The 17,426-nt window shown below is 33.7% G+C and overlaps 1 protein-coding gene across 3 annotated transcripts in view; it reads right to left on the bottom strand.

Moving 5' to 3' along the window:
• Positions 1–314, bottom strand: part of LOC149800511 (uncharacterized) — a 65,601-nt gene extending 65,287 nt beyond the window's left edge. Inside the window, exon 1 of one of the 3 annotated variants that reach the window (XM_089960139.1) lies at positions 159–314. In XM_089960139.1, the coding sequence (XP_089816265.1) occupies positions 159–215 (57 nt within the window). In that variant the 5' untranslated portion in view covers positions 216–314. The remainder of the gene's footprint in view (positions 1–158) is intronic. The other 2 variants (XM_089960136.1, XM_089960138.1) reach the window with 2 other exon arrangements.
• Positions 315–17,426: the final 17,112 nt, after the last annotated feature.

Below are 17,426 nucleotides of genomic sequence, written 5' to 3'. Positions count from 1 at the left end.
TATGAATGAACGGCATTTCGTTGTATGTCAGTACGAATGATCTTTAAAGCTTTCGTGCACGAAATGGCTTTCGGTAATTATAGATAAACTCCGGGACGCTGAAGTGAAACGAACAGTATATAGTAGTTAACACTGATGTAAACAGCGTAATTCCTTACCAGTCTCCCATTCATTTTATGTGCTCCATATTGGTTTCTTTCATCAACAGCAAACATAATAAACTCAAGCTGGAAATGGTGTTCTTTTCTCTTACTTTTTGAGAACAAACCGACATCTGCCGGATATGGTTCCGAACATTAACGACGGACTTTGACGTCGCCGTTATTTTTAGATTCGCGTACAAACCCCAATCTTTTTTTAGAACAAGACAAAAATAAAATTGACTGTGTACCTTGGGTCATACTTATTATTGCAAAAACGCACGAAGACGATCCAAAGACGGTACATAGACGTTTTAAACTGACAATACTGGAAAATACTGAATGTTAATTCTAATTTTATAAATATAAGCATGTTTGTATTGTTTATATGGTGTTCTTGTTTGTGTCTGTTTAGTCTCACAGTTATAATGAAGTACGGTAAATATTCAAAAATGTGCTTTGGCAAGAAAATTCAAATCTTCTCATTATTTGTATAAAAAAAATTACCTCAGTTAATAATAATGCAGAACATTCATTGGGAGTATGTATTTTGTAAGCACATAAGTATTGGGTTTGAGAATATTATGCATAATTTAGTTGGCATTATTTGTTTGTTACCAGTATTTTTTTTATACATTTTTTTTTAATTTCATTATATGCTATGGATAATTGCATTTTGGACGTGACCTTGTTCAGAATCAAGTTCATTTTCTACCTGACATGAATCATTGAGGTTTTTTTTAATATTCTGTAAACAACTAATACTGTATATAGCTAAAACATTTCTGTATGAGTATGGGTTAACTGTTAGGATTGTTATCTTTGCTTGAGTCAAGGACATTGTGTTTACTATATTCTTTATTATAATTTTTGTAATAGACTTTCTATGTATAGCTAAGATTTTATCTTGTAAACATTTGGAACTTTCTTGAATTAAATTTTCCATTGAGTAATAGTTCTTTTCAGAAAATGTTAATTGTTACATGAGGTCAAGTAGAGGACTATACAACCTTGTTTTTGTTTGGAAATTATTTATTCATGCTCTAAGATCTGAGCAGAATCAGTTGTATTATTGTTGTGTCCAGTATTTCATTAGGGCTGGAATTTATTTATTCAAATTATACTTATCAGGAATACAAAGCGCTCAAACATAACTTTCTTAGAAATAGAGACTTGGATTTATAGTGAAATTCAAATAAGGATATACTCATGGATTGTATTATTGTGATCCAACAAAAGACTGTTGACACATCACCATGACACAGGCTACCACAGGCACATCAACACCCCAAGTGTTGGATTAACTTTGGATTTCCATTAAAGTTTATTCAGAACTTTAATCATTATGACTCATGTCAGTAATTCTAGGATTATTTGTTGAATTTTACAAAACTTGTTGCTTCTCACTCATTTCTATTACTTATTTTAAGACCACAGAGTTATTATACACATGCCAAATACATGAAATGATTTGTATTTTTATATTGTGATAAAGGTGATAAAAAGCACACATTTCATTGACATATAGTCCAATAGCATGTAATTCATTGTTATTTTTATTACATACTCTTTTATATATCATCTTAGTTGTTACAATAATAGAGCTTGGCAAGGAATATTCTTATATCATAATACCTATAGGTTCCTTTATTGCCTTAATGGGGAAGGGGTCAACAATGAAGTCTTTATTTTCAGGTGATAATAAGTAATACCCATATTGTTAAGTAGCAGCAGCCTTTGAAGTTTTAAAAACTCTTTGGGTTTCCAAATTCTTGATGCAAAAATGTATTCCCAGATACCTGTGTACATCTCAGATTTATATGAGATGTACCAATCCCTCCTTAATTTCAAACATTATAGCTCTTACTTGTTTAGTTATTGTAGTTCCCAGACCAGAGTAGTGTTATGTATATTCGATTTAATTTATATTTGATTTAATTTAATTGTTTGTTTGTTAGTTTTAATTTTGTTTAAATTCTATTAGATGCTATTGTAACGTAACTTTATTGACTGGATTTGACATTTTCCAGAAATTAGTACCTGTCTGTTATTTCATTAAAAATGGAATTCTTATGAGAAAATGGAGACCTCTGAAGGTACCTACTGGTGACGAGTGGTCAGTGACCTATCAAATTGTAGTTCCAAAATATTACAGACAGGAAATTCTTAGTCTGGCCAATGAAACTCCTTTGGCTGGTCATTTAGGGATTAATAAAACTAATCACAAGATGTGACTCACTTCTGTTAGCCAAAAATTAAAAGTGATGCTTGTCACACTTGTAAAATGCTAGGAAAACCAAATCAGAAGATACCCAAGCCTCATCTGCAACCTATTCCTGCATTTGATGAACCATTTAGCAGAATTATGGTAGACTGTGTTGGTCTCTTACCTAAGTCGATGTCAGATAACCAATACTAGTTGACCATAATGTGTGCATCAACAAGTTTTCCAGAGGCAATTCCTTTGAGGAATATTAAATCTAAAACTGTTACAATAGTAAAAGCTTTGATAAAGTTTTCTTTTACTCAATTTGGACTTCCCAAATCAGTCCAGTCTGCTCAAGGGTCAAATTTCATGTCTGGAATTTTCCAGCAAGTTATGTTTGAATTAGGCATCCAACAATTCAAATCTTCTGCCTATCACCCTGAGAGCTAAGGGGCTTTAGAAAGATTTCATTACCGTATTTTCCCGCATATATCCCACAGGTTATACCAGATTTTATAAACCCCGCAGGGGGGGTGCGGGTTATATAAGGGTGCGGACTATATCACAAATTTTTTACACGTAATAATATTTCAATATATTTCCCTGGCGACGAATTCATGAAAATCATCCATCTTCTTCTCCCAATTCTCGGGTAGACGTTGGCTGACGGTCGTTCGTGTTCTGACTGACAATTGGTTTCTCTTCATAAATTTATATACCCAATGCACTCCTCCTTTAAAATCATCAATGTGCTTCTCTGCCGCCATGAGTTTGGCCTTCAGTTTGATGGCAACTGTTGAGACTGGTCGGTTGTTTTCCCGCTGGGCCACGATCCACTGCTTCAGGTCAGCTTCAAGGTGATGCCATTTTGCTTTAGGTCCACGACGAGCACGTTTTCGTAGATTCATCTTTTCCAACGTTCCTTTTTCTTTTCTCCAACCTTGGATTACACTCTCATCAATATCAAATTTTCTGCCTGTGGCTCTATTGCCATGCACTTCAGCATACGCAATGGCAGTTAGCTTGAAGTCGGCTGTGTAAGACTTTCGTTTCGGCATTTTTTAAATTAAACAGAAAGAAATTATTTAAACTCGAATCTACAATTAAAAAGAATACAAGATTATTTAAAAATGTCTGCGTTTATGTAGCCTGTAGTTGAGGCACAGCTCCTATAGACAGCCTACGCACACAAGCACTGTGTACCGAGCCTGAATACCGGTAGTTAATTGACGTCATGCGAGCTACGTTCAAAATTGACAATTGTGGCATTCAGCCTCAGGACCTCGCACCATTGCATATCCGGCTCACAAGTACCTTGCTTCAATATATATTCAAATCTGCCGGCTGCCAGCCGGAATATAGTGGAGGCTGGGTGACTAACTTGAACTGATGCAGAGGGATGAATATGGACCGGGGCCGACTGACTTGATAGCGTAAATACAAAGTTGCATATTGGGCGAGTGAGTGAAAATGTAGCAGTTGTAGTATCGTTCGTCATCCACGTGTGAGCATTGACGAATTCGGTCCTTCTAAAAACAGTAATGGTAGACAATGTGAACATACACAAAAAAGTTCATCAATCTATGGTTGCGGGTTATACAAAGGTGCGGGTTATACAAAGGTGCGGGTTATGCCAACGATTTTTTACACAAAACCCCAAAACCCGCGGGCTATATGAGGGTGCGGATTATCTGCGTCTGCGGGATATATGCGGGAAAATACGGTATACCTTGAAAAATATGATTTTATCATATTGTTTTGATATGGGTAAAGATTGGGATGAAGGTATTCATTTACTATTGATTGCTGTTAGGAATCAGTTCAAGAATCTTTAGGCTTCAGTCCCTTTGAACTGGTTTTTAGACACACTGTGCATGGACCATTGAAGTTGTTGAAAGAGAAACTTCTTTCTAATGAAGATACTGAACTTAATCTTCTTAATTATGTTTCCAATTTTAAGTATAAGTTGTCAAAGACTTGTGAGTTTGGAAGAGTGAATCTGCAATCTACTCAATCAAAAATGAAATTAAGGTATGATAAAAACTCAAAGAAAAGGAGTTTTCAGCCTGGTGATAGAGTTCTGGCTCTCTTGCCCATACCACAAAATCCTCTTCAGGCCAAGTATTATGGTCCCTATACAGTTAAAAAGAAAGTAAATGATTTAAATTACATCATAAATACTCCTGGGAGGTGAAAACAAAAACAACTTTGCCACATAAACATGTTAAAGGAGTATATTGAGAGAGATAGCCAGGTTAATCATGCAATTAACTTAGTTGTACCTGTCCCACTCAGTGAAGATTTAAGTGAAGGAATACCATCGAACTCTACTGATTTTGGATTGACAAATCTTCAGAATTCAGAAATTATGAATGATCTGGACCAGAAACTTTCACATTTGCAACAGCAAGAAAGGAATAAACATAAACAGTTATTATTTGAATATGAGCACTTATTTCCAGATGTTCCTACAAGAACAAGAAATATTTTTCATGAGGTTGAAATTGTAAATTCCAAACCTGTGAAACAACACCCATACAGGATGAACCCTCTCAAACAGGAATACTTGAAAAAAAAATTCAGTAATTGCTGGAGAATGATTTCACAGAGCCCAATAAAAGTGATTGGAGTTCACCATGTATACTTGTTCTGAAACCAGATAAAACTTTCTGTATGTGCACTGATTATAGGAAGGTGAACAGTGTGACAAAAACAGATTTATTTCCATTACTTAGAATCAGTGACTGCATTGATAAAATTGGATATGCCAAGTATGTCACCAAATTTGACCTTCTGAAATGACTTAGGCTACTCCCACTGATGGAAAGAACAAAGGAAATTTTGGCATTTGTGACTTCTGATGGACTTTATCAATATCAAGTGATGTCTTTGGGATGAAAGGTTTGCCAAGTACTTTTCGACGTCTAATGAATATGATCACCTCTGGTCTAGATAATTGTGATGCTTATATTGATGATATCACCATCTACAATGATACTTGGAAAGAACATTTGTCGACAACTCGGAAATTCTTTGACAGACTCACTGATGCAAGTTTGACAATTAATTTATCCAAAAGTGAGTTCTGCAATGCTAGTGTAATATTTCTAGGACATATTGTCGAACATGGACAAGTTAAACCTATAGATGCTAAGGTCAAGGATATCTCTGAATTCCCTGTGCCTGTTAGTAAAAAGCAACTGATGCAATTTTTAGGTATGGCTGGATACTATCAGAATTTTTTTCTCCAAATTTCTATAATTGCTGAACCCCTGACAAATTTACTGAGCAAGAAAACCAAGTTTCTTTGGACTGAAAAATGTCAGGATGCTTTTGATAAGTTAAAAGCCATACTTAAAAGCATGCCAGTTCTTACAGCTCCAAATTTCAGCCAATCATTTAAATTGTCTGTTGATGCAAGTGATGTTGGGGTTGGAGCAGTATTGATTCAAGAAGATGAAAATGGCATTGATCATCCAGTGTGCTATTTTTCTACAAAATTAAATAAGCACCAAAGAAATTACTCAGCAATTGAGAAGGAATGTTTGGCTTTGATAATGGCATTACAACATTTTCAAGTTTACATTAGTTCAGCTCCTTCTTCATTTATTGTGTTTAGTGGTCACAACCCCCTTACTTTCATCGGCAAGATGAAAAATAAAAGTCAAAGACTACTAAGATGGAGTTTGTTGTTACAGGAATATAATATTTGACATCAGACACATCAAGGAAAAAGATAGTTTAATAGCAGATGCACTTTCCTGTGCATAGAAATGTTTTATTGCCTGTATACTTTGTATAGAGTTCTTCTTATGTTATTTCTTTTAAAACTAAACTCATATATAAATAATCTACGGTAAAAAGAAAGCTTTATTATATAAATCTTTCTTTTTCTTTATGGGGAAGTGTTATGTATATTTGATTTAATTTAATTGTTTGTTTGTTAGTTTTTAATTTTTTTTATTCCATTACATGCTATTGTAATGTAACTTTATTTACTGGATTTGACATTTTTCAGAAATTACTTTGACCTGACTGTTTTTTTCATAAACACTGATAATAGAAACTTTGTATCTAATGCTGACCTAGTTCCTGACTTTGATTCAGAAATCAGTGAGTTTAAGTAAACAACTTTTTGTTTTCTTTTTTGAAATTCTTTCCCAGAGTAAAAATCATTGGTTTTAGTCGAGGCCATACTGGGAGTACATAATGTTTGGCAGGTAAAATGCTTCTACCTTGTTCTAGAAACATAATCATGTGACCCTCATATAGGAATCTGTTTTGCATCTTAAATTAGTGCATAACCTTTTTCTACAGAGAAGAAGAAATTCCATTTTATGGAATTATTAATTCTTTTCCCTGGAAATATTTAAGTGCTCATACAGAATTATTGGACAAAGACATTGAAATTTTTTTGGAATTCAAAACTGGAATATTATTTTCTGTGGTTCAACAAGGAACTGTTGACACATCAGGACAACACTGACTATTGCATGTCATCATCCTCCATCTTGGATTTTTTTTATCAGGACTCCAACTCAGATTCATTTAGGACTTTTATTTCTAGGACTTCTATTTTTATTCTTGGATTAATTTTGGATTTGATTCATAAAACTGTAAGTTCTTTTTCTCATTTGTACCTTGTTTTTCAAGGGAAATAAATTATTTTTTAAATTTTATAAACCTTGTTTTCTTCACTCCTTTCTTGTTACTGTTTTAAAGAGCCTAACACATAACAACATAACAGCAGATCATACAAGAATGGAGCAAAGACAAGTTGGCAATGAAGAAATTTTGGAGCATCAGTAAATGTTACCAAATTCTGTGAAGAGTGTGCTCACTACATTTTTCAGACTACTGGCTTTGTGAAATCCTAATTTTACCAATAAAAAAAGGATCTGGATCTAAGGTAGGCTGTCAGTATGTCCAGACTATGGAGTGTAGACAACAAAATTACTATGAAAAAACAATTATTATACACCACACAGTCAATATTCACCATGCAATTAATTTACACCATACAATTAATATACACAGTGCAAATTAATATATACCATAAGTTAATATACATGATGCAATTAATATACACCATACAATTAATATACACTGTACAAATTAATATACACCATACAATTAATATACACCATACAGTTAATATACACTGTGCAATTAATATACACCATACAATTAATATATACTGTACAAATTAATATACACCATACAATTAATATATACTGTGCAATTAATATACACCATACAATTAATATACACCATACAATTAATATACACTGTACAAATTAATATACACCATACAATTAATATACACCATACAGTTAATATACACCATGCAGTTAATATACACTGTGCAATTAATATACACCATACAATTAATATACACTGTGCAATTAATATACACCTCACAATTAATATACACCGTGCGATTAATATACACCACACAATTAATATATACTGTGCAATTAATATACACCATGCAGTTAATATACACTGTGCAATTAATATACACCACACAATTAATATATACTGTGCAATTAATATACACCATGCAGTTAATATACACCATGCATTTAATATATACCAGGCATGATAGATATAAAAAACATTGTGATTTTAAAAGATTTTGTAGATGGTCTCAGGAAATATCAGTTTTTGTTAACAGTTTGTTTTGTAAATCTTCACAGTTAGCCCATTTTTCCTAGCGTTTTCTATTTTAGACCTAGATGAGTTACTAAACACTAGAATTAGTCATAGTCATGTGTATCATAATGGGTGATGTGTACGTTTTTGGAATTAATGTGGCAAAAAATATACAATTCATGAGGTTTAGGTCAGTTATTAATAGATCTTGTACAGTTTCATTCTTGTTGCCACTGAAGGGATGTATTCCATGAGGTTTAGGTCAGTTATTAATAGATCTTGTACAGTTTCATTCTTGTTGCCACTGAAGGGATGTGTACCATGAGGTTTAGGTCAGTTATTAATAGATCTTGTACAGTTTCATTCTTGTTGCCACTGAAGGGATGTGTACCATGATCAGTGTTGAGATTTAGAATTTTGTTAGTGGATGTTAGAACCATTATAGTCACACTATAAAAGCCATAACATCTGGTCTCTTTCTCATGCTGTCATTGTCATGGTAACATCATTATTAGTCATCTTACTCGTTGATATAGTTTAGTTGTTATTTCAGGAATTATTAACTGGTGTCTTAATTGATTTACACACATCTTGCATTATTAATAATTTATGTGTCTGTTAGTATACATTGCTAAACATAACATTACTGAGTAAGGTCAGTTGCTTGGAATATCCATGGTAGACAGGGAAGGCAGGTTTTAAAACCACAACTATAATACTTTGGTTGAAAGTACATATGAAAATTATACAAAACTATAAATTTCCTATATGGGTAAGCACACTGCATTGAAAGCACCTTTCATCAGCCTGGTCCCAAGTATATTTACTGGAAAAGTCCTAATTTACAATTCTTTTTATACATCTAATTTTACTGCTCTGGTGGCCTAGTGGTTAAAGCATCCGCCTCATATGTGGGAGGTAGTGGGTTTGAACCACAGCCAAATCATACCAAAGATTTATTAATATGGTACTAGCAGCTGCCTCACTAAGCATTCAGCATTAAGAGGTTAGTGTTAGGACTGGTTGGCCTGGTGTCAGAATAATATGAATGTGTGGGACATAATACTACATGTCTTTGGCATGATGCCCCAGTGCCGGACATCACTATAAACTGCCACACTGCAGACATCATAGTGATATGACTGGAAAATTGTTAAAGCTACATTAAAAATCCAAATCACACACACACACATCTAATTTTATCTTCATGATACAGAAATAACACCTGTCAAGTCAATCACTCCTAAGCAAACAAGAAAGACATCCACCCAGTGCCAAATAAAGGCCACACAGGGCCCTAAGCACTGAAAATATAATGGTGCCCCCTCCCACAAAACAAATGTGAAACTAAAAACCAAAACAATATTAAAAATTAAAAAGGTGACAAATTATCAGTGTTTCCATCATTCTAAATCCAAATACTTGTACATGCAGATAAAAATTGTCAGTGCAGTATAATTCATTCATTTTTATCATCAACAAGTAATTTGAATTTTTTCTGGTGTCCCTGTTGGGCTGGTGCCCTGAGCACTTGCTTATTATGCCTAATGGGTAATCTGGCCCTTGGTCTACCAGGATACATTTTGACTACTTGAATGATGTGAATGTTGTCTTTGAAACTTGATTGGTTCATTTTTTGCGGAAAATCTCTTTAAAGAAGTCACAGTGACCTAATTTACATAATATTTGGATTATTTTAGTTTGCATTTAACTCCAGGTTTCTGAAATGAATTTTACAGCTGTTGAATCCTTTGCCGTTTTGATAGAGAATTGGTATTCAGTGCTTAAAGCAATTATTTTCACACCAAGGGTAAGTGACTTTTAAAAACTCTGACTCAGATTCCACTAGCCATTCACTCCAATTGCACTAGACCTGGCTCCAATTGCACTAGACTTGGCTCCAATTGCACTAGACTTGGCTCCAATTCCACTAGACTTGAATCCAATTGCACTAGACTTGGCTCCAATTCCACTAGACTTGAATCCAATTCCATGTTCCAGACAGGGCCCTTAGTCATTTTATTACTATTATTTTGGCACAATGAAACAGTTTCTGTACATTACATGTAAAAAGACATTAAACCAAAATCTTATTAAATTGACTCTTGTGTTTATTAGTCTCTCTTAACATTTCACATATTTAAGCTATGTTTTCCATCAGCTATTGCTCTTGTGCTAAAATACTTTTTTAGACACTCTCCCTTTAAAACAAATTCACTTGCTTGTCTTAAAATTCACTTGCCAAAGAAGGCCATAATTTTAAATATTTGACATACCCACCAATCCACCTTGTCTAGAAAAATGAAATGATGGGTCCCTACGCTTGTGATATTGGTTGATGAACAACCTTCATTCACATTCTGCTGAAGATGTGTTGCTAACCAACACAGTTTACAACACCTTCCAAATTTCTGCTTACTCAGGTGGTAAATTGTAAATACCGGTAATTGTGGCATACAACTCTGCTCTTTTTGCGATTTTTGAATATATGCCTTCAGGTAAATATGCAGTCATTATTTCATCATAATCTGTATGTAGGGATAAGCATCCCAGAGCCTTTGAGTAATTTTATTTTCTGAATGTACAAAAATCTCCATGTTTCCTGATCAAAGTTGAAAATAGATACGAAGTTGGAGGCATTTTTTTATTTTTGTATATTGCTTAGTAAAGAAGTAAGCTTCAAGTTCGTCATTAGTTCAGGTGATAGTACAGTGGATGTTTCAGAACTACAAGAAATGCCCGCTCCATATCAGTAAAATCAACATCAACCGACTCTTGGAACTAAATCGATTTAAATATCCATGTAATCATCTCAGTTTCTTTAGAGCGAAAAATATTGGAGGCTTTTACAAGTTGCTAGTCACCAGGAGCTTAGCTAAACCTTCAGACAATTTCATAGGTACTTTCCAGTATATTTAACCAGCAATGCATTCTAAGCAAGTCAGAATGAGCAATGAACAGCTCATTATTATTCATGCTGTACAAGAGAGGGCTTATTATAGGCAACCAATGAAATTTGGAAAACAGAAATAGTACTGTTCCAGTCATAGGTCACATGTTTTGCTTTTTACTCCATCCTAGTCTTAAATAATAGTATGCAAAGGCAGTTTCATTGTAGCTGCAGCAGTGCTTGATGCAGCTCTAGTGCTGTGGGCCCCAAAATGGATGTATCAATCCCTGCCTCCTTCATAACAATCTTGATCCATCTAGCTATGGTGCTTTTAGCAACAGCTCTAAAAGGAGGTTGTGTGGTTATTAATAATTTTTTCTCATTTCCCCAAAGGGAAGAAGTTCTACTGCTGTATTCTTGTAACGTTTCAACTACACAGTCTTTTATCATGATACACAGAAAAAGTCATTTGTGGTAGATGCTGACTAGGTTTACTTTGCTTCAAAAGGTCCCTAATTCTGACAACAACTCTATCAGAACAAATAGTAATATTATCAATATTTATGACATGCAGAGTTTGGCATCTCTGGCCACTAAGTAAGGCCAACAGGATCATTAGTTTCTGAGTCACTTGTTTCAATGAAATGTTCCCCAAGGGAAACAATTTTTCCAGCTGCAAAAGTTCTCACATCCCAGGTTATGCCATATCTTGGCAAACATGGCCTACGTAAAAAAAACTCCTCTCAAAAATCTTTTCATGAGCACATTTTGTTGCAAAAAGCAGGCAAACCAGGGCTGTGTTGTCCACAATGGTGCTACAAGAACCAATTCTGCACAGTCGTCTGCTATCTTCTGAAGAACATGTCCCACCAGGCTGAAAGGAGGGAACATATATAAAATTAGGTCTGACCACATCATAAAAAAGCATCTGTGGCCCATGCATGTGTGTCTGGTCTATATGACATGTATTTATGAATTTGATGATTCAATCTAGAGGCAAACATATCAATATCAAACTGTCCAAATATTGCACGAATTTTATTAAAGATTGCTTTGTTTAACATCCACTCTGCATCATCACTGAAATCCCTCGACAGGTGATCTGCTTCTATATTATTCTTCCCAGGAAGATGGCAAGCACTCAACCAAATCTGTCTTTCTATATATTGACGGTGACCAAAACTAAATATAACGGACCATTTGATCTAGTAATCTCTTCCTACTTCCCATATTGTTAATGTAGGCAACAGCTACAGTATTATCCATGAAGATCCTAATGTGTAAGTTATATCTGTATCACAGAGAGACTTTAATGTCAGGAAGCAGGCCTGCAATTCTAACACATTGATGTGGCTCATTTTCTCAGTACTACTCCAGCAACCATAAAGTACATTCTGTGAACTTTCGTAAGATGTTAATGGATCTTTTTGTCCACTAATAATGAATTCTTATAGGGTTGTCTGTCAGTGTCCTAAATCTATACATTTGCAATACTTGTCACCCCTCAAACTAAGGAAAGAAAACCTAATATAGGTGAATAAAGTTTTGAAGCATCAACAGAAGTCTTAATTTCAGCATGTTGAGTTCAGGTTTAACAATGTAACAACAAAAATCAAACTCTGTCCATGGCAGGGAAAACAAAATTTCATTCATAGTACTATAAACTAAATTTATGTTAAAAGTGAACTAACCATGGGGTAAAAAGTTGAAAGGTCAGTGTATGCTAGCAGAATGGCCCAAATTTTTAACAAAATTAATGTTAAAAGTGAACTAACTATTGGGTAAAACGTTGAAAGGTCAGTGTATGCTAGCAGAATGGCCCAAATTTTTAACAAAATTAATGTTAAAAGTGAACTAACCATTGGGTAAAAAGTTGAAAGGTCAGTGTATCCTAGCAGAATGGCCTAAATTTTTAACAAAATTGTTACAAGTGAACTAACCATGGGGTAAAAAGTTGAAAGGTCAGTGTATGCTAGCAGAATGGCCCAAATTTTTAGCAAAATTAATGTTAAAAGTGAACTAACCATGGGGTAAAAAGTTGAAAGGTCAGTGTATGCTAGCAGAATGGCTAAAAAGTTTAACAAAATTAATGAATTTAAATTTGACTCGCATATTAATTTTTGACACAATAGTAGTTGAAAGGCTGGCACATTTGTCATGCAAACTGAAACACTAGTAGTTGAAAGGCTGGCACATTTGTCATGCAAACTAAAACACAATAGTAGTTGAAAGGCTGGCACATTTGTCATGCAAACTGAAACAATAGTAGTTGAAAGGTTAGCACATTTGTCATGCAAACTGAAACACAAAGTAGTTGAAAGGCTGGCACATTTGTCATGCAAACTGAAACACAATAGTAGTTGAAAGGCTGGCATATTTGTTATGCAAACTGAAACACAATAGTAGCTGAAAGGCTGGCACATTTGTTATGCAAACTGAAACACAATAGTAGTTGAAAGGTTAGCACATTTGTCATGCAAACTGAAACAATAGTAGTTGAAAGGTTAGCACATTTGTCATGCAAACTGAAACACAAAGTAGTTGAAAGGCTGGCACATTTGTCATGCAAACTGAAACACAATAGTAGTTGAAAGGCTGGCACATTTGTCATGCAAACTAAAACACAATAGTAGTTGAAAGGCTGGCACATTTGTCATGCAAACTGAAACAATAGTAGTTGAAAGGTTAGCACATTTGTCATGCAAACTGAAACACAAAGTAGTTGAAAGGCTGGCACATTTGTCATGCAAACTGAAACACAATAGTAGTTGAAAGGCTGGCATATTTGTTATGCAAACTGAAACACAATAGTAGCTGAAAGGCTGGCACATTTGTCATGCAAACTGAAACACAATAGTAGTTGAAAGGCTGGCACATTTGTTATGCAAACTGAAACACAATAGTAGTTGAAAGGTTAGCACATTTGTCATGCAAACTGAAAAGAATGTAATCTGGGCTCTACTGGGCTGGTTTGAGAGTGCTTTTGTAAACATATTTTCTCTAACATACATCATTTTTTAAAGTGAGAATATTAAATTTCCGATGGCTAAAATTCCAAAATCCACAGCTTTTGGTCCACAATATAGGATTTTTAACAATTGCTATATTTGTGAATGTCATATATATTCCTACTCTGCTGGTTAAATTACAGGGGCTAGAAGGACAATTAGGGGTTAATATTTTGTTTAAAAGGGGAGTGTATGGCAATTATTAAGGGGTTTTACTTTATTTATATGGGACCATAGGATGGTGTGAGGGATTGGATAGAATTATATTTATATGGGACCATATGATGGTATGAGGTATAGGATACAATTATATTTATAAGGGACCATAGGATGGTATGAGGGACTGGATATAATTATATTTATATGGGACCATAGGATGGTATGATGTATAGGATAGAATTATATTTATATGGGACCATATGATGGTATGAGGTATAGGATATAATTATATTTATAAGGGACCATATGATGATATGAGGGATAGGATAGAGTTATATTTATATGGGACCATAGGATGGTATGAGGATTGGATAGAGCTATATTTATAAGGGACCATGGGATGGTATGAGGAATAGGATAGAATTATATTTATATGGAACCATAGGATGGTATGAGGGATAGGATACAGTTATATTTATATGGGACCATAGGATGGTATGAGGGATTGGATAGAGTTATATTTATATGGGACCATAGGATGGTATTCGGGATAGGATAGAGTTATGTTGATATGGGACCATAGGATGGTATGAGGGTTTGGATAGAGTTATATTGATATGGGACCATAGGATGGTATGAAGGATAGGATAGAGTTATATTTATATGGGACCATAGGATGGTATGAGGGATTGGATAGAGTTATATTTATATGGGACCATAGGATGGTATGAGGGATTGGATAGAGTTATATTTATATGGGACCATAGGATGGTATGAGGGATAGGATAGAGTTATATTTATATGGGACCAAAGGATGCTATGAGGTATAGGATAGAATTATATTTATAAGTGTTTTAAATCCTGTATTTTTATGCACTTCTTTTATATGTTACCTGTAATGTGGTCTGGATTTAGTTCATAATACTGTAATTTCCTGAAATTTTCATTTTTATAAAATAGAGAATTAAATTTTTTGTTAAGTTTTACAAAATGCATTGGTTTTCATTTTGATGTTAGTTAGTTTAAGACCATAGAGTCATAACAGAAACTGGGAGCTCATTCAGGATGCAAATTTCAGAAATATTTCATAGAAATTAAAATTATTTGTTTTAATTTAAATTCTCTTTGAGTCAGAATCTTTTTCATCCTTGGTATCTTGATTTCACATGGTGAAACCAACAAGCTTTTACAATGTCATCTAAAGCGGAGAATTTATTTCAAATCCTTACTTAAATAGGATTCATTGCTTCAGCTTGACAAACAATATTCTATTTTAGTTTTCTGAAATTTTGCTGAAATATGAAACTGAATTGAATTGGTGCATATCACATTATGATCATAGAAAAGCAAAGGAGGCAATGAAATTTGAAAACTTTTAATTTTAAATTTAATTTTGAAAAGTGGATGTCATATTTCAATCACAGCCTCCATGTTTACATTCTGATTTAAAAAGAAATTCCAGTTTGTTGTTCTTGTCCAAGATAAACTTCATGATAAAACCTTAACATAAATGATATCTGTAAATGTTATCCTTAACACAAATGTTATCCATAATACAGTTAAAACTGTAGTAAGTAGCAAGAAATCTTTTTGCTTAATCTTTGAAAATATTATGAACCATTTATGAGTAAAGCATTGACTTTGATGGAGCAAGGTACAGCAGGTCAGATTTCTTAATGATGAACACAGAAAGATTGTAACTGAAAAGTATGAAGTTCATTGCTTAATAAGGTCCAGTTTTATTATCAAAATTTATGTATGACATGTAAAAAGGTAAATATGGGGAAACATGTCTCTGCAAACCAACAGATTGTCTGTACACCAGAGTTAAGAAAATCAATGCGATATTTATGTATCCAATATGACATGTAAAAAGGTAAATATGGGGAAACACGTTTCTGAAAATCAATAGTCTGTTCACTAGAGTTAAGAAAATCAATGCGATATTTATGTATCCAATATGACATGTAAAAAGGTAAATATGGGGAAACACGTTTCTGCAAACCAATAGATTGTCTGTACACCAGAGTTAAGAAAATCAATGCGATATTTATGTATCCAATATGACATGTAAAAAGGTAAATATGGGGAAACACGTTTCTGAAAATCAATAGTCTGTACACTAGAGTTAAGAAAATCAATGTGATATTTATGTATCCAATATGACATGTAAAAAGGTAAATATGGGGAAACACGTTTCTGCAAACCAATAGATTGTCTGTACACCACAGTTAAGGAAATCAATGCGATATTTATTCTTGAAAGGGTGAGTCAGGGCTTGTATATTTAAAGTATATATATATAATTTATGTCATATTTATCATGATAACATAATAATTTTCAGAAACATTTAGACGGTGGTCTATAGCTCAGTAATGTTGCAGTCTATGGCAATGAATTTACTTACATGTGACCATATAAGGGAAATATTGATAAAGGATTCATTTCACACACACACACAGAGACACATTTTCAATCAAAGTTTGAATTCTTCTTCAGGAATTCAACACGATTTTCTTACAGAAATATTGACTCTTTTGTTACAACAATAATAACTCTGTTCTCTGCTAAAGCAGATGGGACAAAATGAATGATGTGAACATTACAAAATAAACAAAATAAACACCATATTCACATAAAAAGCTCAGTGTATTCACATCAAAAACTCACAGTGTATTCACATTAAAAACTCAGTGTATTCACATAAAAAACTCACAGTGTATTCACATGAAAAACTCACTGTAAACAGAGTGAATAATAACCTAATAAGAGAGCTGACTTTTTGACTGGGGTGCCTTATGCAAGTTATATGTTAATTTTCACACACACAGTCTGTGTAAGATGAATTTACTTTTGATGTCAGCTATACAGTCTGTGTATGTAAGATGAATTATGTGGTTGTTTCTCTGACAAAGTACAGCAGTCGATGAAATGTGGAAAAACAACTGTACTGCACACTTTTCAGATACACCTATCACATTTTTATAATTCTTCAATGTTTTTAGATATAATGAGTTATAATACAGAAAGTAACTGCATATTGATTTATACTATAAATTCAGTGTGCAAATGTAAATATAAAAACCACTGAAACTTTGCTGTAATGAATTTTGAGATGAAAAAGTAAACACACTTAATGATACCCAATTACTTCTCCCCCTTCTCTGTCTCTCTTGGTTTATAATTATGCATTTTCTAAAAATATAAGTAGAACATTTCTAAACAAAGAAGACTAATTTAAAATAAATTTGCATTGCCTTGGTGTATACGGCTTGAACATAAAAATAGCCAGAAAAAATTGTCAAAAACACTTAAATATCTATGATATAGATGCAAAATAAGAAATAACAATGCCAGTGATGAATTTC

The sequence above is a fragment of the Sinohyriopsis cumingii genome, chromosome 5, assembly GCF_028554795.1.
Source record: "Sinohyriopsis cumingii isolate HCF-2022 chromosome 5, ASM2855479v2, whole genome shotgun sequence".
NCBI classification, from domain to species: Eukaryota; Metazoa; Mollusca; class Bivalvia; order Unionida; family Unionidae; genus Sinohyriopsis; species Sinohyriopsis cumingii.
This window is presented reverse-complemented; position numbering and strand designations above follow the sequence as displayed.